This window comes from Protopterus annectens, chromosome 2.part0 (genome assembly GCF_019279795.1).
Source record: "Protopterus annectens isolate FY-2018-M chromosome 2.part0, PAN1.0, whole genome shotgun sequence".
Lineage (NCBI taxonomy): Eukaryota > Metazoa > Chordata > Ceratodontiformes > Protopteridae > Protopterus > Protopterus annectens.
Genome location: NC_056728.1, coordinates 816853199 through 816875174, shown reverse-complemented (window position 1 = coordinate 816875174; position 21976 = coordinate 816853199). Strand labels below are relative to the sequence as shown.

The window sequence follows — 21976 nt, the reverse complement described above, 5'->3', positions numbered from 1 at the left end:
TCTACGTAGCATTCTGAGCACTCCACTGGCCTCAACCGAGGTATGTATCTTGGGCTAGTTGAAATCGTTCTCATTCACTGGATAGACCTGCTCCTGAAGTACTTGTAAAATAGTTCTAGTCCTGTTCTGTGTGCTTACCATATTTGGGAACTTTAAGAAGGAATTCCAGAGTGAATCCCGTAGTCATCCTCTACCCCATTCAGACACAGTAATGCTGTGTGGACAGATTTTGGTCATATACGTAGGTAAAATAATAGAATGCAAGTGGCAGGTTTTTCTAGCTATAAACTGTTATATTTGTTGTATTACATTGCATTTCTGCTTCAGAAATTTTACGTAATTGATTGGGGGGCATCAGAACTGAGTTTGACAGTAAGCTCTCCCTGTTAATTCAGGTACAGGTTTTTCAGGTGGGCTGTAAAGATGTAGCTTCCCCAGGTTTGTGTGTTGGGAAATTTGTATCCAGATGATGGGTCTAGGACATATGTGTTGTGGCCATTTCATTTACTTTTTGTTTTATTGGAGTCTTTACTGTCCCTAACCCCATGTTTACGTATTTAATCATTCCCACAATTGTGACACATCTCTGAAAGGGAGATGGTCATTCCCATGACCAATATGCATTTCAGCAGTGTGTACTTTATTACACACTTGGTTGTCACATAATTGTCTTAGTCTTCCTGAAGAAACACTCCCATAATTTGAATACTTCATAGATCTCTCACAGATGTTCATATATGATAGATGCATATCCGAACTGTTGTACAGCTGTAAAAGAATTTGTGTCTGTGTGTGTGTATTTTGTTTTTTGTTACTGTCTATGTATGACATAGTAAGTGTCATATTTAGCCCATCAGAATTTCAAGCAATGTACCAAATTATGCAGCCCACTTTAAAACTGTCTTGGCTGTTTTGTGATGGCTAAAGTAAACTTTACAGATGGCACCCAATTATTTATTTATTTATTATTTTATATTTGTTAACCGGGATAGTCCACTGGACACAGGTTCATTTTCAGTGGAGCCCCGGAGAGAAAAGCTCCACACATATGAATAACGTAACAAAAGAAACTACAAAGTTTACAAACTATATTTAGATACAAAATGCAGTGAGTCTTAATAGTAATATATTCATACACAGCAGTCACAATTAGTGAAAACCAAAAAATCTTACAGTAATAGTTTCATTAGTCTAAAGAGGTGTGTGTATATGTGTATATATATATATATATATATATATATATATATATATATATATATATATATATATATAAAATGACCTCAATCATATTTAAATAGCATATTACAATTTTGTCAGAATCTGTTCAGTATATTTAACAATGCTGTGTAATAGAATGCATTTTCATTGTATTTGGGGGTGATTCATTTTTTAGCTAATCTAATAATTGTGTGGTGTTCTGCATTTACTTTTTAAAGTAAAAATTAAGTAATTTGAAAGAATTCAAACTGTTTGATTTTGTTGTGTCTGGACACTAACATAAGGACTGGTTACCTTGGTACCAGCTTACTTTGGCAATAAATCTACGCACAAACTCATCCCTTGTCATATCCTTTGCCGATCTCATTGCCTACCTTGTAGCTTTGATATCTCTAAGTGCAAGCTTGAGCTTTAGAGGGCTAAATTAGTGAATTTTAATCAGATAAGCACCCTGTTTTTTGTCTGTCCTTTCATGGATTGTGAAATTTAAAAGGTTGTATAGTGTTCTTTCTACTTTACATTCTAATTGCTGTCTTTTCTCCTGTTATTCCCTCGCTATCTGTCATTGCATTTAAAAACTGGACCCTTCCTTTTTACTTCTTACTCTGCGTCTTGCATTAATGACTTGTTAGATTGTGAATTGTATTGGATTGTTTTTTGACTAATAGTTGACATTGTTGGGGCTAGCGTTATACTCATGCTCTTTATGCTTTACAGTGGATAAGGACCCAGAACCTGGCTTCAGGAAGTGTAAAAATGTGGACATAAGGTCATTGTTCATAACCCACGTGAGGTGTGTACAGTGCTTGGGAGTGGGAGATCTGCAGAGCGACTGCATGAGTTGTACAAACTTCCTCTCTAGGACTCTTTCATACAGGAAAAATAAATTAGTACTGAAAGGTACTTTGCATTTTGAGTCAGTGCTGATGGAAAAGTCCATCTCAGAAGACTCCAATAGGTCATTGGCTAAAATTTCCAAACCTGAGAAGCATAAGACGAAACACCAATTAGATGACTCAGATGTGGCTGTACTTAGTGTTCTACAAGCTGTCCCCAGCCAAGATTCCTCAGACTGCTGTTTCTCCTAGACCAGGTCCCTCTTCAGTGGCCATTCCTGTTAAATCTTCTTCACCCCTGGAACAGACATGGCACCTACCCACAGGGCTGGCAGTTTTTCTTCATTGAAGAAATTGTCCAGGTTACTTTCCTTTTGACCAACCTCAACTTCTTCCCTTAGGACTTGCAGATCCCTTAGGAGCCCTATTCCTGCTGCTTGGGAGCAGTTGATGAGAACCTTTGTGAAAGTCCAGCTTTATTATGGTGTCATCTCAGCCCCCTTGTAGCCTAGGTTGGCACAAGAAAAATCCCTTCCATCTTAAAGTGCTTTTCCTACCATGGAATCCATTTTGTACTGTTGAAGTTAGAATTGATGCCAGTAAATGTTTCTGGTCCTTCAGTGTCAGACAGATCTTCAGCCACTATGGCACCCTGGTGTCAGTGGCTGTTTGTGCAGACTATGTCATCTATGTTGAGTGCCTTAAGTGCAAAAGAGCTTGATTATGACTCTTCAGTACTGACCTAGACACTAATGGTTTTTAGGGCATTGTTGGTGTCAGTGGCCTTGGAATTTGATCTATCACTGCCGAAATCCTCCGAGAGAGATGACTTCAGCTCTGGAGCAGTCAGTGTTGCTTAGGCTCCATTGGTCTCCTCATATTTGATGCAGTTTGGGACAGAATGTCTGTATTGACTTGTCAATGCAGGGGAAACCGCTTCTTGGCTTTTTCCAGAATTGACACAGGTACATCTGCCCTGCGACACCACAGAAGCAAGGTCTTTCAACTCTGCTGTCGTCTTAGGTTTACAGTAAAGATACCTGTGGCGCCTCCTTCATAGGAGAGTACAGATTACTCCCCCCCACCCCAAGGAAAAGACTGTGCAAGAAGAAGCACCTAGACTCAAACTCGGAATCTCCGCTTCCAGATACAGGTTTTGAAAAGGGAGAGTTTTATCCTAGATCTTCTCCAAAGGACACCACCTTTGTTGAGATACTAGAAATGATGAGACAGAGGGATCTTGGCCAATGGATTCAACCTCTTCTGAAGAACAAATGTTGCAGGAGGCCTTTAAGTCCTCTGCATAAGTAACCCTGGTTGTTTACTTCTCGGACAAGTAAGTAGGTATTGTGTACAACAATGCTTGAAGGAGCCCAGTGTTACTGAACTGGTTCCCGGGTAGCTTGCTTGAGTGCTGCTACCCCCAGTGATAGCACTGGAGTAAGGGTCCTATTGTGGACTCCATAATTTTTCTCCTCCACCACAAAGAAGGACATCCTGGAGGATGGTACACAGGCTGTCTGTCCCCCAGATAGAGAATATGTAGGACAATGAATAGACTAGGGAGGCATGTTTATGTGTAAGGGAGATTCTTGATTAGAGCTCTGACCTGTTTTGCTCATTTGACTAGGTTTCAGAGGAAACTGACAGAAAAAGTGGCAAACATTCTGAAACAGCTGCCTGTGGGTGATCTGAGGAGTCTGTTAGAAACCCAAATATAGCCCACTTTTGTAGCGTCACTCACCATGTATGTGATTCATAATGTGATGGATGGTGCAACTCAAGCAAAAGGTTCAGGCCTAGCCATGAGGATCCAGGCTTGGCTGTCCCTAATGGATTTTATGGACCACTTTAAGGTGGCTTTTATCAATGCTCATTTTGACTGCTGCTTCTTTGTTTGGTCAAAAGGTGAGAGGAAGACTGCTACAGTGTGAGCAGGCTGGCAGGAATTTCTCAGCTGTTGGGGTCATATTTTCCATACTATAGATCCTTTCAAAGGAATCAAAAGGGTGCCAGAAACTTTTAGTTTCATAGATTCAGTCAGTTCCAGGGTAGGCAGCAGTATGACAGGGATTCCCATGGTAGAGGTGAGTTCCATTTAAGCCACCACCCCAGAGGCAGATGGTCTAAACTGTCAGAGCTACAAAAGGATCTTGACAATATTAGTCCTGAATAGTTATCCAACTGTCCCACTCCTGAATAGTTATCCAACTGTCCCACTCCTGAATAGTTATCCAACTGTCCCACTCTGGTGCCAGTCAGGAGATTTTTTTTCCATCTATCTCAATGCATGGTTGACCATCACATCAGACCAGCTGATAAGGAATATCGTATCCAAATGCTGCTATATTCCTAATGTTCTTCATGTTTCACTGTTGCAGTCATCACACCCGAATGCCAGAGTCTTGGGATTTCTACATAGGATGCTGTTGCCTCTTCCATGACGTCAGGGTTATAAAACATGCAGCCGACGCCATTACAGTTTTTCTTGCCGCCCGAAGTAGAAGCAGTTTGCAAGTGCCAGTCGGCTGCAACCTGAAATTTTTGTTTCTCGAGTTTCAGACCTGAAGTCTTCTAAAACTAAGTACCTCGTTGGGGATCAACAGTTGTCCTGCCTGTGGAAAGCAAATACCTCTCGGAGATTTTCATTCTTACTGTGTCACCTATTTAGGCCCAGACCACGACATCCCTCGCTGTCCGTTTTGTGCCTTATTCAACGCCCAAACTATTCATTGTCGGGCTATTTTTATCTCAATTCTTTCGCTGCCATTCTCTTTATTCCAAAAATGGGTTTGATAAGCCGTCTTGACTACCGACCTTCCGAAAAAACGCAAGGATAAAGACAGACCGGATGGGTCCAAAGCTACCGATGCTTCCGTTAAGCTAGTTGCCATTCCACCTGTACTCAGTGAGGCGCTTTCGCAGCCCCTGTTACCCGCTTCTACAGATTCACAGGCCTCTACTGAGACCCATTCGGAGTCCGGTATGCCGTGAGATGCTTCGACTATGGAACCTGTGGATGTCTCTACCTTGGATGGGTCCAGAGCCACTGTGCAAGCAGCGGCTTCAGAGGGTGTATTCAGACCTTCCAATGTTCGTATTAAACGGACTACTTTGTTAATGACTAAAATTACCGAATTTCTCAGGCCCAGAGTTCGCACTACGCCTAGGAAACAGACGACCAAAGCGCATTCTCAAGATCCCATGCTACAGAAACAAATGCTTAGAATGGCTGAATACCTTATTATTTTAATTGGGGGAAGCCAGCCTTCCCCCTCTAAAAAACAAATAATTGATTTTCCTTTTGATTCTACAGACAGAGTCCAATGTGATTATCAGGACATACCCTTATCTACCTATGAGGATTCAGATGCAGAGCATTCCTTTCCCTCTGCATTGTATCCCAGGGATACACATTCTATTGCCACTCACTGCCAACCCCAAGTGGATTGCCAGACCTCCAAACCAGTGGGTAGAGGCCCAAAAGCAAGTACTTTCTCTTCTCAGTATCAGGGCTATTCAACCTGCTCCAACAGGGCAAAGGGAACAGGGTTTCTACTCCAGACTGTTCCTGGAGCCCAGAAAAGAGAACTCTTGGCACCCTATTCTGGATCTGTCAACTCTCAACACCTTCCTGGTGGTACCAAAATTCAAAATGCTTACTCTCCAACAGCTGCTTCCTATGCTAGCCAAGGACTCCTGGCTAGTCACCCTAGACTTAAAAGAAGCTTATCTGCACATCACCATAAGGGAATCTTGCTGCTAATGTTCTCTGCACTTCCCTTTGGCTTATCTACTGCGCCCAGGGTATTCACAAAGTACCTGGCTCCAGCCATTGCATACTGCAGGCAGAGAAATATTCAGATTTACCCATACGTGGACAATTGCCTTATTCAGGCGGACAGTCAGGAATTGCTACTTCAGCACCTGACGTTTGTAAAGAGACTCCTAACTTCTGTGGGGTATACAATCAATGAAAATCAATCACATCTGGTACCCAGCTAAAGAATTGTATTCCTGGGAGCGAGCTTGAACACAGCTTCCCAGATGGCATTCCTCACTCCAGTAAAGCAGGTTTGACAAATTACTTCAAGCTACTGGCCACCCAAACCCAGCTATCTGCAAGAAAAATACTGCACGCCCTAGGGTTCATGGCCTCGTACATTCTACTAATTCCATATGCAAGACTGCATATGAGGAAACTTCAGTGGTACTTAAAAAGTCTCTGGTGTCAACATTTTCAGGACCTGGAAACAGTGATTCCTATCATTCCTTGCCTAAGGACAGAGTGCCTTTGGTGGGCAGAGGCTTGCAACCACAACAAGGGACTCCCTTTCACGCAACCCCCCCCCCCCCTCAAACCCTGACAACAGATTCCTCAGACCACGCATGGAGGGCTCGCATGGCAGGCAGATGCATTCAAGGCAAATAGAGCCCAGAACAAATTCACCTGCATATCAATCAAAAAGAAATGTTAGCTGTACAGAATACACTGACAGCCTTCAAATACCTTATCCGGCCAGGACAACTCTTGATAAAGACAGTCAACACCACAGTTATATGGTAATAAACAAGCAGAGGGGAACTCATTCCTACTCACTCTGCAGGTTAGCCATGGGTCTGTGGAACACAGCCTCAAGCAGTCAAGTACACCTTCAAGCTCAATTCCTGCCAGGCAAACAAAATTCACTGGCAGACGACTTGAGCAGAAATCTAATGGACCCACACGAGTGGAAACTGGAACCCAACTCATTCAGACTTCTAATACACAGGTGTGGGACACCAGAGGTGGACCTCTTTGCTTTCCCCCAAAACCATCAACTGAGCAAATTTTGCACTAGATATCCCCCACAGCCAAGCATGGAAAGTGGATGCCCTATCCTTTACATGGGAAAACCTCTCAATCTATGCCTTTCCCCCTCTGCACCTCCTTTCAAAAGTGCTACTCAAGATCAAACAGGACAGGCAAAGGACAATCCTTATTGCACCAGACTGGCCACGCCAGCACTGGTACCCACTCCTACAGAGTCTGACAGCAGTGCCACCCTGACACCTACATCAGACCCCCTCTCTGCTGTCCCAGCAGGAGGGACAGATTTTGCATCCTCAGCTGCAAACCCTGAACCTGGCATCCTAGCTTATTCCCTGAATACATCACCAGCAACCCTCAGCAAACAGGTGCTGGATGTTATCCTTGAGGCCAGGAGGCCTAGTACTAGAAAATCCTATTCAGAAAAGTGGAAAAGGTACTGTTCTTGGAGCCAGTCTCAAGGAAGGGACACAGCCGTGCCCACCTTACCTCTAATCCTAGATTATCTAGCAGAGCTGCTCCACAAAGGCCTATCCTTCTCATCAATTAAGATTCATGCCTCTGCCATCTTAGCTCATTACAATACTGAGCCCACCCCTCTTCTCTCACTCTTTGATCAAACAGATGTTCTTCGTGTTTCACTGTTGCAGTCATTACATTTGGGTAATCTGCTTGCAGGTTGCCCTCAGTCGGCCTGATTAACAAAGTCTTGGGTCCTGCGTCGGTTGCTGTCCCTTCTTCCATGACATCAGGGGTATAAAACATGCAGACCAATGTCAGTAAAAGGTAATAATTGTATTACTTGTGGAAAGCAAATACCTCATAAAGATTTTCATTCATACTCTATTCCTTGCCTAGGCCCTGACCACGACGTACCTTGCTGTCGGTTTTGTGCTTTAATCAGTGCACTATCTGTCGTCGGTATATTTATGCCTCTAAATATTTTGGCTCTTGGTTTAATTATCCAGCAATGTCGTCGGTTAGCCGTCTGACTGCCAGGATTCTGAAAAAAATGCAAAGATAGACAGAGACAGGCCGCCGAGGTCCAAAACTGTCGACGACGCTTCTCCTAAGCCAGTCGCCAGTTCGCCGGTACTCAGTGAGGCGCTTTCACAGCCCCTGATACCTGCTACTTCTGATTCGCAGGCCTCTACTGAGACCCATTCAGAGTCCGGTATGCCATGAGATACTTTAACTATGGAACCCACGGATGTCTGTACCTTGGATGGGTTCGGAGCCGCTGTGTAGGCACTGGCTTCGGAGGGTGTATTCAGGCCTATGGACTTGCATATTAAATCAACACCTCCTTAATTACTAAGGCCTAAATCTCGATCCATGTCTAAAAAACCGACGCCCAGGCCACATGCTCAGGCCCCTATGCATAAAAAACAAATGATAAAAATGGCTGAAGATCTAATAACTCTAATCAGGGGTAGTCAACCCCCCCTGAGGCCTAGGGCTGAGCTTGATTATGAATCTTCTGATCAGGATTCTGTTTCTTCTGTCTCTTCTGTCTCTTCTGATGACCTGGATTTGTCCTTACCTACTTATGAGGATTCTGATGCAGAGGATTCTATTCCCTCTGCTTCCCCTCCTGAGGATTTTTCTTTTGGGGAAACCTTACATACTTTAAAGGAGCATTTTCACTGGGAAAGCCAGGAATTTTCGGATTCAAAAAAGAGGCTTAGGGATTTCCTCCTACCTCAGCGTAGGCCTTTGGCTATACCTCCTGTACTAGACATTGTTGATGTTTTCTCGGAATCCAGTTTGGCCCCTGATTCCCTGCCTCCTGCTCCTAGTAAACCTGGCAGATACTACAGGGTTGCGGAGTCCCACAAGTTCCTTTTCAAAAAATCTTATTGCAGATCCAGAGACTATTTCTCAGGGGCCCAAGGGCATTAAGGCTTCTACTGCTAAAAATCCTACCCCTTCTGATAGAGACTCCAGGGCACTGGATAGATGAGGTAAAAAGGTTTATACTTCAGCAACCTTGGCAATCGGAGCTTTAAACTGCCAATTTCATGTATTAAAATATCAGCAACAGGTCATTGGACTGCTTAAACAGAAAATTATGTTGATTCCTGACTGTGTGGAAAATAAAGATTTACAGGACTTAATGCATTCTGCTGAACAAGTTGGAAAACATACTTTGCAATGTGGTTTTGATTCTTTCGAGGCCTCTTGCAGGGCTGCTGTTACTGGGTCTGTGCTTAGAAGACATGCATGGCTTAAGGAGCAGTCTTTGCCTGATCATGTTAAAGCTAAATTGTTGGATGCTCCTTTAAATCAGGACCGCCTGTTTGGCAACAAGGCTGAAGAAGTTCTTAAAAAGATGGAAGATAAAGCTAAATCTGCAAACTGTTAAAGATTTTTTACAAGTGCAACCTCCTAGATTTAGTAGGCATTGGCCTACTAAGAATTGGTCTTTTCCAGTCCCTTCCAGTTCTTTTCAAGCCAAACCCAGACACAGCAAAAACCCCAGGTTTCAGTCCCAGGGGCCTCTCAGAACTAAGCAGCGGGGGGCCTCCAGTTCCAAATCTGGGAATAACAAGGCAACCCCCTATGGCAGTCTCAATGACTTCCTTTTAAAATTTCCAAGCACTTATCTTCTGACCACCCCTTTTGGGGGAAAGATTGCTCTTCATGCAAAGAACTGGGAACTCATAACCCAGGACAAATGGGTTTTAAATATAGTGCCCCAGGGATACAGATGTCATTTCCACATGTTGCCAACACCAAATGGGTGGCCGGACCTGCCCCCAAATCAGTGGGCAGAGGCTTAAAAACAAGTCCTTTGTCTCTTAAGCATGGGGGCTATTCATCTGGTGCCAGAAGAGGAAAAGGGACAAGGTTTCTACTCCAGACTTTTCCTGGTACACAGAAAAGACAAAGCATGGTGTCCAATCCTGGACCTGTCTACTCTAAACACCTTTCTGGAGATTCCAAAATTCAAGATGCTGACTCTTCACCAATTACTACCTATGCTAGGCAAAGACGCCTGGTTGGCAACACTAGATTTAAAAGAAGCATACCTGCACATCTCAATCGGGGAATCTTGCAGAAGACACCTACGCTTCAAAGCAGGCTACACGCATTATCAGTTCTCTGCACTGCCCTTTGGCTTGTCTACTGCACCCAGGGTATTCACAAAGTGCCTTGCTCCAGTTATTGCATTTTGCAGGCAAAGAAGTATTCAAATATACACATACCTGGACAATTGTCTAATTCAGGCAGAAAGCCGGGGCATACTTTTGAATCTGGAGTTTATAAAAAGGGTTCTAACTTGTCTGGGGTACACCATAAACGAAAAGAAATCACAACTGGTACCCTGTCCACAAATTACATTCCTGGGAGCAAGCTTGAATACAACTTCCCAGATGGCTTACCTCACTCCAGAAAAGCAAATTCATTTGATAACCTATTTCAAACAAGTGGCCACAAATACCTTGCTATCTGCAAGACAAATATTTCAAGCCTTGGGGTTCATGGCCTTCTACATTCTTCTAATTCCATAGGCAAGACTGCATATGAGGAAACTACAGTGGTATCTGAAAAGACTATGGAGTCAACATTCTCACAGCCTAGAAACAATGATTCCTATCATACCTTGCCTACGCCTAGAGTTCCTCTGGTGGGCAGAGGCCTGCGACCAAAACCAGGGACTACCATTCATACTACCCGCTGCCGCCCAAACCCTAACAGATGCATCAGACTATGCATGGGGGGCTCACCTGGCAGGGAAGTGCATTCAGGGCAACTGGAACCCAAGTCAAATAAACCTACATATCAGTCAAAAAGAAATGTTAGCTGTACAGAATGCTCTGACAGCCTTCAAGGACTATATTCTTCCAGGACAACTAATGGTAAAGATGGCCAACACCACAGTTATGTGATACATAAACAAGCAGGGGGGGGGGTATACATTCCTACCCCCTCTGCAGACTATCCATGGCATTGTGGAACACAGCCTTGAGCTACCAAGTGTACCTACAAGCTCAGTTCCTGCCAGGAAAATTAAATACACTGGTAGACGGACTAAGCAGAAACCTCATGGACCCACACGAGTGGAAACTGGAACCAAGGATTTTCAACATGTTGACAAGCAAATATGAAAAAACAGCCACCAGGTACCAAAAGAAACTAGTAAGACAATCCAAGGCACCACAGGACCAAGAATCAGCCAGAATTCTTTTAAAATCCAACTGTAAATGACAGCACAATTCCCCAATATAATAATATTTGACAAGCAAATGGGAGAGCCCAGACATAGACCTATTTGCCTCCCCCAAGAACTACCAATTGGACAAGTTTTGCACAAGGACTCCCCACAAACAAGCCTGGAAAGTGGATGCTCTGTCCTTCAGCTGGAAAAACCTATCAGTCTGCGCCTTCCCCCCGCTACCTCTGCTCTCCAAAGTTCTACTAAAAGTCAAACAGGACAAACCAAGGATGATTTTGATTGCTCCAGACTGGCCGCTCCAACACTGGTACCCCCTCCTGTGCAATGTCAGTTATCTCCATGGCACCTGCGTCAGATCCCTTCACTGCTGTCTCAGCAGGAGAACCAGATTCTGCACCCTCAGCTTCCAACATTGAACCTTGCAGCCTGACTAATTACTTAAACTCACCCTTATCATCCCTCAGCAAACCTGTGATGGATGTCATCTTAGAGGCAAGGAGGCCTAGTACTAGAAAATCTTATGCTGAAAAATGGAAAAGATTCTGTGCCTGGAACCAATCTCAAGGGATGAGCACAGCAGCGCCTAATTTACCTCAGATTTTGCAATACTTAACTGAGATGCTTCACAAGGGCCCGTCTTTTACCTCCATTAAAATCCACGCCTCTGCCATTTCAGCTCATTATAACACAGAACCTCCCCTCTTCTCTCATCCTCTGCTCAAGCAGTACCTCAGAGGGGCCAAAAATTTGAGACCACCCAGGAGAGCTCCAAACCCTGCCTGGGACCTTAACTTTGTATTGGAGAAACTCACTGTACATCCTTTCGAGACAGCTGCTACTGCAGACTTAACATTTCTTTCTTGGAAAACAGCTTTCCTTTTAGCAATCACTTCAGCTAGAAGGATATCTGAATTACAGGCCCTTATGGCAGTGGAGCCTTTCATCATCTTTCATGCAGACAGGGTGTCACTCAGGACCAGTCCATCCTTCATGCCCAAGATGGTATCCAGCGTGGCTCTTAATCAGTCCATTCATTTGCCAACCTTCTTTCCCAATCCACAGAACAAAGGGGAATGGATTCTACATTCCTCGGATGTGCACAGACAACTTGGATTCTACTTGGACAGGACTAAACCTCGAAAATCTGAACTGCTAGTAGCATTTGCTGCAGGGGCAGAGGGGAAGGCTATTTCAAAACAAACCATTTCTAAATGGATACGCTATTGCATTCATTTCTGCTATAAGCACCATGGAAAACCTATCCCCCAGGGGATCAGATCTCACTCCACCAGGGCTGCATCTACTTCTGCAGCCTTTCTCTGAGGTGTTCCTACCAGGGACATCCTAGAAGCTGCTACCTGGAGTTCTGTACCTACTGTTACCAAGCATTATCATTTGCCAATTTTCTCTAAATCCAGAGCTGGCTTTGCCACTGCTGTCTTGCAGGGCCTTATAGCTGGCCCTAATGCTATATAAACTCCTCCTCCCAACCATAGCTTTGGGAATCTACCCAAATGTAATGACTGCAACAGTGAAACACTAAGAACATAGTACAGTTGTGTACACTTACCATAAATGTAGATGTTCAAGTTTGCAGTCCTGGTTACCCTCCCTCCAGCCCCGTAACTTCTTCTGGCTATACCTGTACTTCCCTTTACTATGCTCAAAAGCCTTTTTGGTGTATTTGCCTTTTGTTGGAGGTATACCTTTGTTTTTATGTTTATTTGCTCCCCGTTAGGGGGGGCATCTGACATCTGGGGCAAGAAAAACTGATGTAATGGTGTCTGCTGCATGTTTTATACCCCTGACGTCATGGCATGAGGGACAGCAACCGACGCAGGACCCAAAGCTTTGTTAATCAGGCCGACTGAGGGCAACCTGCAAGCAGATTACCCAAATGTAATGACTGCAACAGTGAATACACTCTAACATCTAAATTTATGGTAAGTGTACACAACTGTACTTTCCTGAGAGGAGCTAACAATTTAAGACCCCCAAGGAGCGCTCCCACTCCTGGCTTGGACCTTCTCTTTATACTAGAGAAGCTCACGCTCCCCCCTTTTGTGCCTGCTGCTACAGCAGAGTTAAAATCCCTCTCTTGGAAAACAGCCTTACTTCTAGCCATCACTTCAGCAAGAAGAGTGTCTGAGTTGCAGGCCCTTATGGCTGTGGAACCCTTCATTATCTTCCATGCGGACAGGGTTTCACTCTGGACTAACCCATCATTTATGCCCAAGGTGGTATCCAGTGTGGCTTTAAACCAATCCATCCATTTACCAACCTTTTTTCCTAATCCTCAGAATAAAGGGGAAAGGGTCCTGCACTCCTTGGACATGCACAGACATCTCAGGTTCTACCTTGACAGGACTACACCTTTCAGAAAATCTGATCAGCTGCTAGTCAGCTTTGCTACAGGGGCAGAGGGCAAGGCCATTTCAAAGCAAACCATTTCTAAATGGATAGCACTGCATCCATTTCTGCTACAAACACCATGGAAAACATCCCACAGGGAATCGGACATCATTCCTGTAGGGCTACCTCAACCTCTACAGCATTTCTCAGGGGAGTCCCTACCAGGGACATCCTGGAAGCTGCAACCTGGAGTTCTGTACACACCTTCACCAAGCATTACCAATTATATATTTTCTAAATCCAGAGCTGGATTTGCCACAGCCGCCTTACAAGGCCTGCTAGCCAACCCTAATACTTCTTGACTGCCTCCACCCTTCCTCAGCTTTGGGAATCAACCCAAGTGTGATGACTGCAACAGTGAAACATGAAGAACATAGTACAGTTGTGTACACTTATTAAATGTAGATGTTCCGAGTGTATTCACTGTTGCAGTCCTGGTTACCCTCCCTCCAGCCCCCTGTCTTTTCTATACCTTCTACCTATCCTCTTATTTTGGCCATATCTTATGGAAATGTATTTACTTTTAACTGGAGGTGTTCCACACCATGTGATTGCTTTCTGTTTTGGGGGCTCCTGACATCTGGGGCAAGAAAAACTGATGTAATGGCGTCTGCTGCATGTTTTATACCTCTGACGTCATGGAAGAGGCGACAGCATCTGACACAGAAATCTCAAGACTCTGGTATTCGGGCCGACTTAGGGCTACCTGCAGGCAGATAACCAAAGTGTGATGACTGCAACAGTGAATACACTTGGACGTCTACATTTATGGTAAGTGTACACAACTGTACTTTTTCAGGGATGCCCAAGAACATGTACTCTTATCCTGCATGCCTCCCCATCAAAGGAGGGCAGCTATAAAGGAAATCTAAACTCTTCAGAAAAGGCCATCCACATTGTCTCACCAGAATAGAAGGGTCTGGATTCTATTCCATTTTCTTTTTGATACCCAAAGAAATGCAGGACCTCAGAACAATTCTTGACCTGAGTTGAAATAATTAGTATGTAAAATAGGTGTTCCTTATGGTTATGATGCACTACATTCTGCATTATGGTTATGGTGCACTGCATTCTGCTGTCGCTGCAGACAGGAGACAGGATGTGGTTTCTAGACTTGCAGGAAGCATGCATTCATTTTAAGGTAGCAAAGTCATCCAGGAATTTTTCTGAGCTTCCTGTTCGGTCTCACCATACCCTCCTCCCCAGACATAGTTGGTTGAAGTGGTGTCTCATGTGTGGCTGTTAGGGATAAGAATCTTCTCCTATCTTGATGATTGGCTGGCAGTGGCCACAATTATAGAGTTGGTTGTTATGGCAAGGCAGTACTTATTACAGCTGTATCTGTTCTTGGGGGTCATTGTCAGCCTCACAAAGTCCCAGTTATCACTGACTCAGACAATTCTGTTTATTGGCTGCCAGTTAGACACACTAGATCAGAGCAGAAAACTGCTTTCCCTGAAAGGATTGTTGCAATATTTAGGAGACTTCAAAAGTCTTCTACACACATATGCCCTTAATTTTTGAGATGCCAAGAGTGCTGTGCTTTATGGTCACTATTGTTCAAACAGTTCCATTAACTAGGCTGAGCATGAGAATTCATTATTGGATACTAGAGTACGATGGGACCAAAGTCTTCAACATCTGACCAACAAAATCAAGCTGTCCAATGCATGCAGAAGTTTGTGTGGACAAAACTGCAAAATCTGTTGGGTTCTGCTTTTGTTCATAGATTCCAAACCACCACAGTAACCACAGATGCGAATAAAAAGTTAACTTTTTTATTCTGTTTTTCACAGAGTGCAAGATTGTGGTAATTTACCCAGTGTTGTCCAAAAAAAAAGTGTGTTTTTGCTACACATTTTATGTAAACTAAACAATGCACATGCTAACTGTTAAAATTCACACAAAGGTCCATGACAACAGTATAGCAACATTTAAATACAATTAACGTAACTCCCTAAAAGTAGAGTAAATACCTTGCTTAAATTGTGGTAGAGATGGTATCTCAAGGACCTCCAGAAGAGGCCTGTGACTAGCTTGCCCAAATCAATGAATGCAGCAGATTCCAAAGAATTGATCCAAAGTATGGAAAGAAAATCCTGCTAGCAGAGCCATAACTGGCTCATCGGGCTCCCATCAACACTGTTGAGGAGCAAAAAAATAAGTCTGTGTTTTGATTTGACACTTCTTCCTCTCCTAAGGAGGGGGAACCAGGTCTTCTGTGTCCCACCTCATGTCTACACAAGGAGCAAAAAAAGTCAAAAGCAGATTTGCCGATCATGCCCTCTAACACTGTAGCATAGGATGGCTGCTCCCATCACCCCACCCTAGCCTGCTAGATGTCACCATTCTTGATCTTTGGAACAGTCAGCAGCCCCTTACCTGACCACCTGTGTTGCCTAGTAGGAATAAAGAGGTCCAGTAGCTCTTTCAGAAAAGTGCATCACAGATTATACAGGGCATGAAAGGCAAGGGTCAGAATCTTAGATACCTCACCACAGCTGGCTGCTAGCCAAAATCCCACATCACAGGCATGGTGCTGCATATCTGAGGAGTGCCAGTCAACAGCTTTGCCACAAAATTTTGTACCCACTACAGGTGAGCAGAACACACACTGCATGCCGTATGTGCTGAGCATTGCATTAGTTGGTGTAGGAAAGAACCAGTGCATGTATCAGCATTCCCAGGTCTGTTGGTAGAATGTAGCTTTTGATACAGGCTACATTATTTTAATGGTAATAAGCCTTTTTTTTTTTTTTTATCACTGACATCTCATTCTTCAGTGACTACCTATAGTCAAGAACAATGCCGTATCCCAAACATGAGAACTTTTTCTGATTGTCTACATATCCGTATCAGATTATTCAAGGGACATGAAATAAATGGGCAATGACATGTACCTGCTTCTGTGTCAGTACCATTGAGCTTTAAATGATTACAAATCATCCCATTAAGGTTCAAATTCAGGCATTTTTCTAGTGTAGAAAAATCCAACATACTCCAGAGAAAGGAGAGGTATATCTGGATCTCACCAGCAAAAGACTGGTTAAAAAAAAAAAAAACACCTCTCGCTGCAACACGACACATAGAATCTCACTTAATTCCTCTAGTGATGTTAATATAACATGTGATGTTATAAAGAACTTGAACGGTCATTATGGCGGACCCAGAAGTATTAGGATCTTCACCTAGATTTGAGTTTAGGAGCAACAGGACTTTGAAACAGCGTCTATGTTATAGAAAACAGTCATTTGGTATGAAAGTGACCTCGGAACGTAAGGGCACTTCATGTCAGTCTTGTAGTGTCTGTAAATTTATATGGAGTGTGACTTCAGTCACCCCAGATTGCAGAAAACCATTGAGTTTGTTTTTTTATGCAGACTGTGTTACCAGAAGTATAGTCTGTCTAGTAAAGTGTCTGGCATGTGAGGGGTTTTATGCTGGCAAAACCAACCATACTGTAAAAGAGGATTTTAGAGCATCATAATGATATTAAGAACAAGAAAACTAGTAATTGCACAGGATGTGTTAGATAGTGGTGACGCACAGTCTTTTAAATTTCTGGTTTTAAGCATTATTCATGAAAATATAAGGGAAGGAGGCTTATGCAATGAAACAGAGTTCTGTGAACTTTGTTGGATTTTAGACTTTAGGGCTAATATTACTCCAGGTCTTAATAATTGTCTCATTGAAACCTGCTTTGAAAAAAAGATGCTTACCTCATTGAGTTATTTGACCTATTGTCATGTGATCTGTTTTTAGATTTCATTGGATGAAGTTGTATTTAAATATCTGTATGTATTGTTCTAACATTATGGTCTGAAGAAGTGGAGTATCCGCAAAAGCGCTCACCTGTTTTATACTCTATTGTTTTATTGCTTTTTGTTAAAGCTGCTCAGCCTTTGTGGACGTCTGTTTTTGTACTTTTGATGGAAGACCTTAAAAGTGCATTTCTCTTTTTCTTGCATTTCTCAGTGTCTCTGCTGAGGTTTCTACCTCGTATTTATTTATTTAAGGTTTATACCTCTCTGTTTATCCCTTTAAGCCGTTTTTTACATTGTGGGACTGAACCGGATGTGACCGAGATCTCATGTTGAGTAAGTGGTGCTAGTGATGCTGATCAGATATAAACTCTGCATTGCTACTTCCTAGTGACAGCATTTCTCCTGTCAGGTTTTGATGCTTTGTCTGGGAAGAAATACCCACATGTAATGTATAGTAGAAATGTATAAGAAAATGTGTAGTGAAATAGATAATTCTCCATTCTGTATGGTGAAATTCTATGATTCTCCTGAAACCTAATAGTAATCCTCTGCTTGTTTTTTATTCATAGGAGTAATGGAGTACTTGAAACCTTTTCTGGGACAGAGACAAATAAAATCTGGCCTCATGTACATGCCTTCCTTGCTTGTAAATTGCCAGTTGTAAACAAGACTGAAACGAGTCCTTAATGTGTGAGGCTGGAACTGCTTGTTCTAGAAGAAAGAAAAAGTTGCTTTTAAAAGATGAGCATTGATATTTCCAGAAAATGTTAAAGGCCTTAAGACTGTATTTAATGGATGTTTAATAGATATATTACTAATGATTATAATATGTTCCACTGACACAGTAGGCCAGTGTTAAGTTTTTGTAATAAACTGGGGAAATGGAATTAATGTGCACTTAATTTGTAATTTTAAAACCATGGACTGTTTTAAGTATTTTAAAAGTCACAAGGTAGAGGACAGCACATTAAGCAGGGCAAGGCCTTATTTCTGGTTTAGTTTTCTCTTAAATTAAACATTATCAGTTAGAAATTGATGTTAGTCTAAATACCTTTTTCAGGGTAGCTAGTCTCTGGTTAAGTTTTGGGCTATAAGCCACATTGTTTCACACATTAACAGCAGTCAGGTGAAATTTGGGGCCTTTTACCACTGTCATCAAACTGTGAAAGTTCATTTTTAAATTATTTCCCTATTTAAAAGAGGACTTCCATTAGAAACCATTTGAGTAAAATTAACAAGATAAAAATGATGTATGCAACTGTTCACTTGCTAAGCTTAAAAACTAGGTCTCCGCAGTCAGTATTGCACTAGACTTTTGCACTGCAGAAATAACTTGATTTGTGGTTAGCTTTTGTTTGCAGTTTAACGGTTGAAAATTTAACCCCCAAAAAATTAATACTCAAAATGAAGAGTGCACATTAAGAGACTGCGTATGGGTTGGAGTTGGGAGGTGTACTTGAAATGTAGGGCAGTAACAGTAATATCCTTATACCTCAGAGAAATGCATTTATGTCCTAGACTGTACATCATGGAAGAATTATTCAGACCTATAGATCTTGTTTCTTTTTGGAGGAGAAAATGTCATTTAGAAAAATTACAATACATATGAAGACATGCTAATATAACACTTCTCAGCTACTGATATTGCTTTTTTTTTTTTTTTTTTTTTATGACCAGGTGGTGAATACTAGCACATGCATGGGATTTTAATTTTCATGGTGATATTAGTCTGACACTTGAAAAAAAAAAAAACATTTTGCTTTTATGAATGGTGTTGGTAATTTTCACCTTCTTCCTGTGAACCATGATTTTAAGGTATTGTCTAATTACACGTTTAATAATTTGGATAGAAATATGAAAACACCTGAGTTATTCACAAGTCTTCTCAGTAGAGGTGTTACTCCCTTTTGCTTGCCCTATATTTATAAAACAGAACGATCATGGTACTGGTATCTTAATTCTTATACCCATTTGCATTCACCTCCATGGCTGGTAGTGTCTCAGAATGAATTGGCCAGAAGGGCAGTACTTTTTGCAGAAGCTAATATCTTCATTGTTTTCATGTTAATAAAAGAAAGTAAGAAGAAAAAATCAGACATGAATGTTTTGTTGTATTATATTGGGCATTTAAAAATAGTAAGATATGCTGCTTTAATTGGGAAAATAATTGATAAGCTAGCAAAACTTCTCTTCTGTACTTGAGTAATTATAAAAACAGAACAATAAATATTGAAGGGATGTACAAATTGTTTGCTGCAGAAACGGAGATACTTTGTTTCACACAAATAATTTCATTATAACAGCACAACACAGTCATGAATGTTCTAAAATTCTGTTAAAAATGCTTCACAGATGTAATTCACAGTGCAGAATGAACAGTACGGTTGATTGCAATAAATAAACATTTAAGTGATATGTAACACTTTTTTTTCTGATGTGTTTTATGTTATAATGTCTTCTAATGGCAGAGTCCAAGTGTATGTGCCTGGTGTCTTGCAGTAAACCATTTTTGTACAGTTAAGTCATTGAACAGGCTTATATAGAATAAAGGAAGCAGGGTTTTAGGAACATGTGCAATTAAAATGTTTTTTTTTTTTAAGAGTAAAAGTAAGTACATCTTATTAACAGTCACTAAAAAGTTGTACTTATTCTGTAGCTTGCATTTGAAATACTATGGACTTTTGCTTATACAAATATAGCATTTTACACAGACCATAAGGACTATGGAAGACCTCTCTTATGTGGCTGATTGGCAGGTTTTTAAATGTATTAGACTCCCCGTAACTGAAACTTGTCTATCACCTTTATCATTAGTTTGCACATGTACATGGAATTACTTGACTCACTCCACTGCATGTAGGGTTTCCTCCATACTGGATGTGTTTACAGGTCAGTGTTTTGCTATACTTTTTCAGATTAGTTTAGGCTTCCCTGGAACATACTGAGCCACCCCAGGAAGGATAGCCTCACCATTTCAGAAACCCTGAACAAGAGAGTTTAGGTAGCAGGATAAAGAGTTGGTTGTGAGCTGGAAAACTAAACAGACAGCAATAAGTAGCCTGCCTCTCATGTTCAGACATCTGTCCTGTCTTAAATGCTGCTATGTGAAAACTATAGTGGACCTAGAGCAGAATGTATCTTGTTTGCAGAAAACAGAATGCTAGGTGCTAGGATAAACCGTAATAAGTTGATTGCAGAACTTCTGAGTAACCTGGAGCCCTAACAGATGAGACCTATTTCCAAGGTGTAGAAAGTAATGGGCTTTTACTGATCCAAGTCACTTTCACAGTAATATTCAGTTGCAACTCCAGTCAGACATACATGCGCTCCACCACTGGCTCATGAACCACAAACTACTTCTCAACCCCTGTAAGACCTAGGTTATGCTTTTTGGAACTGTACAGAAAATTAATCAAATGACTGGCCAGTTGTCTTTGACTTACACAACCATACCATACCATGGAAACAACTTACAACCTTCATATAGCAAGGATTATGGCTTGATCATTTTCTTAAGCCTCTTTTCCACACAGACAGAGAGAAAAGATCAACTCTATTATGTTTTTGGCCAAAAAGATCTCTTTTCTCTCTCAGCCAGATAGAGCAGCCATCAGCAAGAGTTCTCCTCATGCTACCAGTTTTTGCATTGATTTCCAAGAAAAACACAATCACACTCCAGGCAATATCTAACAGCGTCTGCTGGTTCATTACAAACTCACTCCTCTGTAAGCATCACTGTTTTACCCTAGAAAAAGCCAGATAGTTACCCATAAGCACAAGATGTAACCTACCATTAGAATTCCAACTCTACAAACTACTAAACTGCTCCAATATATATTTACTCCCCTTGCAGCTAAACTTCATAAAAAAAACTCCTGATACAACGTGAGGTAATACTCCGAAGCCACAAAAACCCTCATTACCCCTAGAACCAATCTCCACAGCACTGCACATGCATTCTTCTCTCAGGCACCTACTGTTTGGATAACTGGAATGTGTGAGGATCTTCTCTGCATTCCCTTAACCTACAATAAATTAAATTTAATTTATTACAAAGCACATGCCGCCTCCCCCTCACAGAAACATATTCCATATATGTTACACATAATAGGCACCAGTGGTACTTCAAAAGAGATATCTGATGTCTAGCAAGAAGGGCCAGGGAGATGCCAGGATAAGGAACTGGAAGCAGCTTCTTAGAAGTTTTACAGTTGCCATTAGTCTGCACACTGAAGAACAGGAGAATGAGGGTCTGAATGATTGGCAGAGCCAATGGACAAGGGACAAAAGTGGTGGGCCTCTGTAACTAATGTAATCCATAAAATGACTGGAGTCTGGCTTGACCCACACAACTTTGCTCTGACAGAATGTAGGATGCCTGTAGAATGAGATTGTGTTGTGAAGCTATATCCCAAGCTAACATGGCTGGTCTGCAAAGGAAGGATGACCCAGTTCCCCTTTGGTTGTTGTACCACATCATTGTGGTATTGTCAGCAACCACTTGAAGAGGTCCCAGGGACTAAAGATGGTTCAGAGAATTGAGTGCCTTGATCAGGGCAGTCATGTCCTTGATATTTATGTGATTGCATCTGTCCTCGTCCCACACCTCTACACTTTTCTCTCTCCTGAAACTACTCCCCAAGAAAAGTCTGAAGCATCTGTGATAACTGACTGCTTTGTAGCAGGGAAGGAGAAGGCTAAACCTTGATTTAAAGATATCTGTTGCTTTCATCAAATGATTTCTGTTCTGATAAAC

At 42.0% G+C, this 21976-nt stretch overlaps 1 protein-coding gene across 1 annotated transcript in view; it reads left to right on the top strand.

The window, feature by feature from the left end:
- Positions 1-19640, top strand: part of AK3 (adenylate kinase 3) — a 320922-nt gene extending 301282 nt beyond the window's left edge. The window contains exon 5 of the mRNA XM_044061089.1: positions 17790-19640. Coding sequence (XP_043917024.1) covers positions 17790-17907 — 118 coding nt within the window. The 3' untranslated portion in view covers positions 17908-19640. The remainder of the gene's footprint in view (positions 1-17789) is intronic.
- Positions 19641-21976: the final 2336 nt, after the last annotated feature.